Source organism: Scophthalmus maximus, chromosome 2, assembly GCF_022379125.1.
Source record: "Scophthalmus maximus strain ysfricsl-2021 chromosome 2, ASM2237912v1, whole genome shotgun sequence".
NCBI lineage: Eukaryota > Metazoa > Chordata > Actinopteri > Pleuronectiformes > Scophthalmidae > Scophthalmus > Scophthalmus maximus.
Genome location: NC_061516.1, coordinates 6,512,513 through 6,522,486, shown reverse-complemented (window position 1 = coordinate 6,522,486; position 9,974 = coordinate 6,512,513). Strand labels below are relative to the sequence as shown.

At 45.8% G+C, this 9,974-nt stretch overlaps 1 protein-coding gene across 1 annotated transcript; it reads left to right on the top strand.

The window, feature by feature from the left end:
* Positions 1–2,572: 2,572 nt before the first annotated feature.
* Positions 2,573–9,747, top strand: vps26bl (vacuolar protein sorting 26 homolog B, like). The gene is made up of 6 exons (XM_035625805.2): positions 2,573–2,936; positions 4,157–4,313; positions 5,280–5,444; positions 5,527–5,702; positions 5,797–5,939; positions 6,800–9,747. Exons 1-6 carry the CDS (start codon positions 2,714–2,716, stop codon positions 6,938–6,940), a joined length of 1,005 nt encoding a protein of 334 aa, XP_035481698.1. The 5' UTR covers positions 2,573–2,713; the 3' UTR covers positions 6,941–9,747.
* The last annotated feature ends 227 nt before the right edge of the window (positions 9,748–9,974 follow it).

Below are 9,974 nucleotides of genomic sequence, written 5' to 3'. Positions count from 1 at the left end.
ATCACCTCACTGCCAGACCATACGTTTAATGTGTTCAGTCCGTTTCAGAAATGTTTTCTGTACATTTTCTTCAGCTCTTTGATTCCCCGGTGGCCTCGAGCAACACATTCATCTCTGCGAGATAATCACACTGGTGTGTCTCTCATCACTGGACCACGGCGAGCTGACGGGTCATAAATCCTGCTTGGTGTCGCACGTGCGTTAAAGTGAGACTCAAGGTGAGCACAGAGACGCTGCTCACCTCATGTCCTGCACAGTGATGCTCAAACATCATGTCTGACGCCTGCTGGATGTTTCTGATTCATCTGATTTTAAAATTCTACTTCTGAGGCCTTGAAGGACCTCGCTCCTCCGAACTACAGTTGGGACGATTGAACTCAGGTGAGACACAATAGAACAGTGCAGACAATCACAAGAAAAGACACGGGGGCACAGGCAATGAATTTCAAAATAAAATAGGAGACACCAAACTCAACAAAATACGAGGAATAACAAAAAGTAATTTCACTAAAACCGACACCAGGAAGATTGCGATCAAAGAATAACTAAATAATGATGTTCAGGAGGAGAAACTAAAAGTTCACGAGGGAAGAATCATGACACATTGATCACTCATGACTTTGGAATCATAAAAAAACTTTTTCATCAGAAGGCTCATTTTATTCCCCTCTCACAATAATAATAATAATAATAAATTGCATTTATTAGAGCACTTTTCATTGCTAAAAGCAAATCTCAAAGTAAAGTTCTTATGAGCTGATTATCTTCTATTAAACACTTTCTAACTTTGTTTATTATTATTATTGAAGGTTTCATTAGTTCTGACACTTTTTTTACCAGAATTATGAATTATGAAAGTCCTGATATCACTGTTTCCTCCTCAGGATGAACCTGACATCACATCGCAAGTATGAACCCGTTCATCGTGACACGGTGCAGCGGCCTCACGAGTGAAACTGCACCATCAGCTGATCCTAATATCCATAGACATCATAGATGCACTGTGAAGGGAGAACATCACACTCGACAGAGGGATGTAGGCTGTTTATAAAATATCACAGTGTGATGTGATGAACTGACACATTGACAAGATGTGTGCGTGTGTCCGTGCAGGGCTGCAGCTGCCCCTGCTGCTCTGATGCTCCCAACCCCACAACACAGTAATTGGTTTGAGCCATGTCAGGACAGCTAGAGGGGCTCCGCTTGGTAAAAGACATCCGCCCAAATACGAGGGAAAGAGTTGTAAACTTTCACCATGTGACACTCAGATGTTTTTGGTTCTGTATCAGAAGTGAGTCGGTGTTGTGAAATAACCTCCTTACAATTAGGTTCATGCCAGATAAAAGCCTGAGGGGAGGAAATTAACTGTTTGATTATAAAACTACTCACAGGGGGAGGGTCTTCACTCAAAAGTCACAAGAACTCATTACATAGTTATGAGAAGCTGTTCCCAGAGGAACACACACACACACACACACACACACACACACAAACCATCCCCTGTACACAGACGGTGACAGAGGATGTGTGCGAAACTGCATGTGGTTGACATTTCAGCTCACTGTCATAGTTGGTTGATATTTTAAAATTAAAAAGTTTAATTACAATACAAGCTGTGCACTTGTTGGAAGTGACGTTTTCAGAAGGTTTCCAACCTTTCAAAAATTAAAATCTAGGGTGAAAAGATGAACAAAAGAAATACTTATTGTGACATAGAAATTTGAGATACTGAATAATGGCACAAAACATCAAGAGCTTAAGCAGAAAAAGAGAGAGACAGCCTCTGCACTGACGAGCTCTGCCCCCTGGCGGAGCAGCGCTGCCAGCACACGTCTCTCTGTGGCTCTGAGGGGGAATAATCCTTTGACTATAAATGTTAACAGCGATATTCAGATGCATTTACTGTTACTATGACAACTGCCGACACAACAGAATGCGTGTGTGTGGTCCTATTCACATTGAGCACTCCTGACCTCTGCTGCTCAAAACTGGTACAACAGGCTGTCACATGTTGAGATGAAAACATTAAGAGAAATGTGATGATGCTGGAAAATGTCAGAAACAGTAGTTTCAATTGAATATTACCAAAACAACTGTCCTTTCAGCATACCTTTCATAAACACTCTTTACTCATTCATCTTCATTTCTTCAAGTATTTCCCCGGTAAGTTTCAGTGAACAATCAGCACGTTGGTTTATGGATTTGCAATACATCTGCTTCACACCTAAATATAGATAAATCTCGATAAATTAATGCAATGTAATTGAATAATTTGCATGTGTGAAAGGAAAAGAAAGGTAAGTAACGTGGGGGGCCCAGAACAGAGCCGACTTGGGGCCCCTCACCAAGAGGAGCGCCCCTGGGAGCAACAGTCTCATCACTTCCGCCTGTTGCTACTGCAACAAAGAAGCGCAGAACTGTTTTTGCGCGGGACAAAAACAGTATTTCACATCGTCACACTGGACCACATATTCATGTTACTTTATCAGAGGGACATTTCACATCAGACGTTGATAAAAAGATTTTTTTTAAAAAGGATTAAAAAAAACCCAAGGTTTGCGTCACATGACTGTCGACGCATGCGCAGTGGGCCGGTTGTAAGTGGAACTCCTGAATAATCCGGAGGTTGTTCTCTGTGGTTCTCTGGTTCTCCGCGGTTCTGAGACTCGTTCCTCCTCCGGCCTCAGGGACGGAGCCTCACTGAGCAGCGGCAATGAGCTTCTTCGGCTTCGGGCAGAGTGCGGACATCGACATCGTCCTGAATGACGCCGAGACGAGGAAGAAGGCTGAGCACAAGAGCGAGGACGGCCGGAAGGACAAGTATTTCCTCTTCTACGACGGAGAGACGGTGGCGGGCAAAGTCAACGTGACGCTCAAGTACCCGGGCAAGAGGCTCGAGCACAACGGCATCAAGATCGAGTTCGTCGGACAGATCGGTGAGCGGCGGCGGGCCCGAGGGGGGCGGGGGGGGGGGGGGGGGGGGGGGCGGTGTGGTTAGCTACAGGCGCGGAGCACAGTCACTGCGCTCCTGTCACCGAGTCACTGCACCGGCCAGAACCGGGCAGAGCCGAGCAGAGCCGAGGAGACCCGAGCAGAGCCGAGCACCGGGCCGTCAGGACGAGTGTCCGTGTGAAGCGCCGGGTCTCGTGACGCACGGAGGTGCAAGCTAACGTCAGCTGACACGCCAGCTATTGGCTAGCTGCCGGTCCCGTGGGGTCGGAGCCGCCTCACAGCCCGGTCGGGTCCGCGGTCCCGTGTGGGGTCGGAGCCGCCTCACAGCCCGGTCGGGTCCGCGGTCCCGTGTGGGGTCGGAGCCGCAGTCGTCCGGACGTACGCACGTTGGCTGCAGGTTGTGAACTCTCCTCACTGGAGACCAGGTCCCTGCCCCCGACGAGTATTCATTATAGATTACTCAGCATGCAGTCAGCTGGCAGCTTGTGGGTACTTTGTAGACTAAGAAGTGCACGATCGACTTGTACTGCGTGGACAGATAACATGCTCAAAACTGTGGAGAAGTGTCTTGGAAGAAGCAGGAGAACTTTGATGGGGATGCATGCTTCATTTGCACCATGTTGTCACTGCGATCTGGTCAAATATGTATTTCCAACGAGCGCCGCCTCCACCAGCTGCAGTCTGCATGTGTGCTGGTGACCGATAGGAGTGCACCGGTGACAGATAAGAAGAAGAGGAACCGTCCGAGTTGTGGAGAGCGTTGATCGAGGGCAGGAGGCTGATGAGGATGGACCTGATGGGTCTTCAGGCCAGTAGTCCTGTCACCAGTAAGTCCTCTTGTCGTCAAGATGGAGTCGGCGTAGTGTCAGGCCTCTATAACGAATTAAGTTCTCTTGCGTCATTCAAAGACACACAAAATCTTTCATAGCTCATAAGAATGCGGTCTTTATAGTTTACCTCATGATGAAGCGCGTGTTGCAGCAGTGGTAAGAAGTTCCTCTCCCTTGACCCCTGTCATCAATGCATCGCGTTCCCCTTTTCTTCTTCTCACCGCCATCCGTCTCCGAATGAGGCCAGGCCTCGGGTCTTCATCGTCGTACCACTCACACAATGTCCACGGCTGTCTGCAGCTGTCAGTCCCCTCAATGAGTCCCGATATGAAACTGCTCCCCTGATGTGAGGTGATTCATGTGTCTTTCTCCAGAGCTGTACTACGACAGAGGAAACCACCACGAGTTTGTGTCTCTGGTCAAAGACTTGGCTCGGCCAGGGGAGCTCACTCAGTCGCAGACCTTCGACTTTGAGTTCACGCACGTGGAGAAACCCTACGAGTCTTACACCGGGCAGAACGTCAAGTTACGGTGAGTGACGCCTTTGCGTTTTACAGTTGGTAGGAGTTCATCACATCTTTTTAAATAGCTCCATTCATGATAGATCATAGCAACATTCATGCGGAAAGGCAAAACAAATTCCCAAATAAGTCCTGAATAACTGGTTTTGATGAATCCCTCCAATCAGCTGACGGCATCTCGTAACTGATGTGATGTCGCCAGGTAAAGAAACGGCAGATGTGTTTTCAGATCAGGACTCGTACATTGTCATGGTACCTTTACGCATTCAAACATCCTTATTTTATTGTTAGCTATAGTTATGTTAACATACCAGTGTCCGAGTTAGCATGTCACATGGTTAAATGTAAACATTAACACAATAGCATATTAATTAACGTAATAGGTCAAAAAAAATTGTTGGAAATTATGGGAAATGCACGTGTTTGTTTTCTTGTCGAGAGTTAGATGAGAGGAACGATACCAATCTGTTGTCTGTGTGTTATGTGGCCTCAAGTGACCCTGGCATAGACACACTAATACTCTCAGAATCCAGACTGATACACAAGTCTGGATTCTGGAACCTCTCGGTTCATTTTCCAATTTTTAAGAGACGTTACCAACGGCCGCAGAGCAAAATGCCTCCGGACGCTATTGGAAAGACCTACAACCAGTGAGAGCAAGGAATCATGTGACGTCTGTTAAGTGACGCGTCATGTCAACAGACACGAGCAGAGAGAAGATGTCTGATGTCTGTGATGATGATTCCACAATGTCTGTGAACCAGCCACTCTGACAGTGTTCCACTCAGTCCTAAAGATGACACTAACCGCAACCCTGGATAACCCCAACACCAGCTGCTAAATAGAATATCTCACAATATCAGTTGGTCTTTCTGTTCCAGATCACATCTTTCATTGTTTCCAGAGCACATTGAGCTGTAGTCTTGTTTCACTGCCACGTAACGTCTCCTGAGCTCATTTCTGCTTCTGCTTCCAGCTACTTCCTGCGGGCGACAGTGAGCCGCAGAATGAACGACCTCAGCAAAGAGCTGGACATTGTGGTCCACACACTCAGTTCCTACCCTGAGCTCAACTCCTCCATCAAGATGGAAGTGGGCATCGAGGACTGTCTCCATATAGAGTTTGAGTACAACAAATCAAAGTATGATTTGATCATAGAATAAACCACGACAATATCAATGGAGTGTGTGTCTGGTTTGACAGATTGGTCTGTTTGCTTGCAGGTATCACATAAAAGATGTGATTGTGGGGAAGATCTACTTTCTGCTGGTGAGGATTAAGATCCGACACATGGAGATCGATATCATCAAGAGGGAGACGACCGGCACAGGACCCAACGTCTACCACGAGAACGACACCATAGCCAAGTACGAGATCATGGATGGTGCCCCAGTCAGAGGTAATGAGAAGGGGGGTAATGACCTGAGTTCACACTTGATCTGCTCCTGACCTCCTGACCTCCTGACCTCCTGACCTCCTGTCCTGTGCTGCAGGAGAGTCCATCCCCATCAGGCTGTTTCTGGCGGGCTACGAGATGACGCCCACCATGAGGGACATTAACAAGAAGTTCTCTGTGCGGTACTACCTCAACCTCGTGCTCATCGACGAGGAGGAGAGACGCTACTTCAAACAGCAGGTGAACACATCGCACTAGAGATTCACTCTGGTTTGTATCGTGTAAATACACAAGAGGGTCAATACCACTCTTGTGTCGGTCAGTCCACTATGAGGCTGCCACCAGCAACTAGGTAGCTTAGCTTAGCTTTGCAGGATGACTGGTGGAACCAGGTTGGCTCTGTCCACAGGTAACCACGCCTTCCTGCCACCTCCCCACTAACACACTGTAGTGATGGACAGATGAATGTTCACGCGCGGTCCCATGGGTTTGTTACAAAACAACTCAATGTGCTTCCATGAAACTTGGGAGGATGGGACGTTACATGTTTCAAAGGAGTGTGTTATCACACTGAAGCATGGATCAGGCCTCTTTAGGGGACTGATATCCATGAGGGTGTGGAATCTGTTGTGGCTTGATTGAATGTAAGAGCGACTGTTGCATCTTGGTGGAGTTATGTGCTCTACTGAGTGCCCTTCTAGTTTTATTCCCTCCACGTGTAAAATGGACATGTTGCAGTTTTATGGGGATTATGTGCTGATTTCCCCTGTTGCCAGTTTCCAGTGTGCTGCTACTCCAGCCTGCTGAAGACTGAAGCTCCATCTTTAGTCAGGTTCAGGTTACTTTATTAGAACCCGTAGGTTTGGACTGTTGACCATCCTGACAGCTCTCTGACAGGATGTAGGGAACCAGCTGTACATTCATTCATGTGCAGATAATTTTACTGAAACCATGTCACAAAACTAGTCGTTCTCATTTGACTGCTCTTTGGTCATTTCTAAAACCACAGTTTGTCTTAGCAGGGTTCAATATGACCACCTTCCTTTATATCATCATATATCCTTGTGCGTCACTGTATGTGTTGTGTTGTAATGTTGCAGGAGATCACACTGTGGAGGAAAGGTGACATCGTGAGGAAGAGCATGTCTCACCAAGCGGTCATCGCCTCCCAGCGCTTCGAAGGATCCTCCAACCCGGAGAAGGCCCAGGCCCAGAGCAACGAAGAAGACGACGACAGCTAAATCCCAGCATGCAATTCACCTGCCGCGTTGTGAGTGTCTGAGTGAACACAGTGCAGAAACCGTCAGCAGTGTCTGAATGTGAATATCATGTTGCACTGTGTGTGTGTGTGTGTGTGTGTGTGTGTGTGTGTGTGTGTGTGTGTGTGTGTGTGTGTGTGTGTGTGTGTGTGTGTGTGTGTGTGTGTGTGTGTGTGTGTGTGTGTGTGTGTGTGTGTGTGTGTGTGTGTGTGTGTGTGTGTGTGTGTGTGTGTGTGAGATATGACAATGTGTTTATCAAGGGACTAAGGCTGTAGTTGCAAGTACAGTGTTTGTTCAACCCACCTTACTACACGAAGGCCGATTAGACAGTGTCATTAAAACAACCCAAAATAAAATAGCGAGGCAGACTTGACCTATCAGATCACAGACACTGTATGACCTTGACTCACACGTGTGTGGATGTGGGGCGTGGCAGAGCCACCGCGGGTGTTTTTCATTCAAACTGCACACCTGGCTGGACGATTGCGCTGTGCAGAAACTGTAGTCATACAGTAGGTTTGTTAAAAATATTTCTTACAGTACATCATTCATGTGACATGAATTCATTCAAGATTATGTTCCTGCCATTTGCTCTGCTGCGAAACTGCTCCTCTCATTTGGTTTAAATGTAAAACGTCATCAAACTTATTTGTATGGGACGATGCAAAAAATGTTTTCCTACATTCCAAGACTCTCATCAGAAATAAGCATGGCTGCAAAGTGTTTATTTTTGAACCTGAACTTGACATGTTAGTTGTGGGTCAGCGTCAGGTGAAGCCGCTGCTGCTTCTCACAAACTGATCCCATCTTTTCTTCCATCGCGGTCACAGTCTCTGACGCTTCTCATATTTGCACTATAATCTCTTTCTGTGTTGTTCTGCTCCATGCTGATCATGAACTCACTGGACTCATGAAAAGGCTTCAGGAGTAGAGTCTGAGTTCCTCTCTGATGTAGACAGTGTTACACCTGAGCACAGGAACAAAACCCACTGCTGTCAGAGATGAGATGAGTCCTGACCCCTGACTCAGCCTGTAGGTGAGTTAGTTTTGTGCCAAAACGTTTCAGCTCAATACGAGATATTGAGGAGCTGAAGAGTTCAAATGAGAGTGAAGGTGGTTTCAAATGATTTAAATGTAAATATGAGTCAGACTCAGTCATGTAGCACTTGATTGAAATTCACAAACTATTTTTTAAACAATAAATAATCAGGTTTGTTCGTGCACCGGTCTGAATAATGGAGTTAAAGGACTGCTTCCTTTATTTAGTTTCGTGACATGGTGAACAAACCAAGTGCTCACCAGAAAGTTCAGAGTGTGAAGCCCTCACGTTGTCCTTCTGCTTCACAAGCGTATGTTCTACCACGGTGTTTCATTTAAGATGTAGACATTTTTTTATGTTCCATACTTTTCTTGTTAGAGAGGTTTAACTTTTTAGTAAACTGTCACTCACTGCTGTTCAGGTAACCAGTGACACAAGCGGCAGCAGCAGCTGAGGAGCTGATCTGAGCCCACAGGAACATTTTTATACACATTCATGTAGAGGAGGTGGTAGAAATCACTCTGCATTCTCTGGTAAGACTTAGCGTATATTAAGAGACTGTATGGAAATGATTAGTGTGGGGAGGGGAGGGGGGGAGCTGAACCTTGAGTTTGACTCCGCAGAGTTATCAAAGTGTGATCCAAAAAATGAAATATCCCTTTAATTTTTTGCAGCACCGTCCTCCCTAGTTTCTCAAAACAGTCCTGATTTCAATCCTAAAATGAAAATGGTACAGTTGTTATTTGCAAAGTATTAACAGCCTCTGCATTCTGTTCACGAGAACTCCTGCAGCACTACGGCTCCGTGATGCTCCTCGGGGGGTTAAATGGGGCAGTAAGTGATTCTGGAGAGAGCTTGTCTCTCCTCTGCTCTGGCCGGGCTGCGAACCCGTGACCTCGGGTACGTGAGTCGGACTCGCTGACCACAGAGTTTCAGTGTTGCCCGCCAGCACGTCTCTTAGCGTTTTACGAAACGTGTATTGCTTTAGAATCTCTCACTGTCCCTTTAAAGTTGTGAATAAACTTTGCTGAGTTCAGACGGAACACAGAGCAGTTGATTGTAGATAGAACGGAAGTTGTCCATTAGACACAAATTCACCCAGAGAGGCACAAAGTGAGCATTATGACTGAAGTTCATAAATCTTCAGAGACATAACAGGAAGTGACCGACCTTACCTAGACTCACGGCCTCATGGTAGAACATCCCAACACGTAATCAGGTGAATGTAGGCGAAAAGAAAAGCAGTCTCAAGAACAAAGTGTACTTACTAAATAATAGAACTTAAACTCCGGGTAGAGACGTGATCGTCACCACAAACATTTCAGACCACCCTCCTCGGAGCATCTTCCTTTTAATATAGTCTCTAAATCAAATAGAATGTACTCTCCATTATTCCCCTGTCTAATTCAGTGTACTACATGTTGGTGGTTACACGTAACGTACTAGACACCCAAAGCAACTTTGTAATGATTTACAGTACGTGATTTAATTTTGATGTGGCTTTTATTTGATTTTCTGCCAGTACAGACACGCAGTAGCTAAACTAACCCCGTTTGTGATCGAGACTAAACCGAGATTAAAATGAAAAAGAGTGATGAAATGTACAGAATAATATAAATGCACAATGTAAATGCAACTCCCTCCTTTTTTTATGTTCTTGTCATATTTTACCTTCCTGTCTAAAAATGTTGATTTGAATCATTTTCTATATTCCTGTTTTACTTTGCATTAAAGGGAGAAAGTGAACAACGCTGTTTTTATTCTCTGTTCCTCTGCTCCTCATCAGCCAGACGTCTCCTCAACTCACTGGAATCACAACCAATAACAAATGATTGCTCTGGATATGGAAATTCAAGTTGAATTGCACCACGGAACATTTATCGTTCAGTAAATGTCACATTGAGGACTAGAGTGGATTCACAGTGTGACACCGACTGTCGTCACCAGGGGGCAGGTTTGGATCAAGTTTCTGGATAA

Coding starts and splice junctions, on each gene's coding strand:
- vps26bl (XM_035625805.2), top strand. CDS start 2,714: ATGAGCTTCTTCGGCTTCGGGCAGAGTGCGGACATCGACATCGTCCTG. Junction 4,314..5,279: donor GGGCAGAACGTCAAGTTACG/GTGAGTGACGCC, acceptor TTCTGCTTCCAG/CTACTTCCTGCGGGCGACAG. Junction 5,445..5,526: donor TTTGAGTACAACAAATCAAA/GTATGATTTGAT, acceptor GTTTGCTTGCAG/GTATCACATAAAAGATGTGA.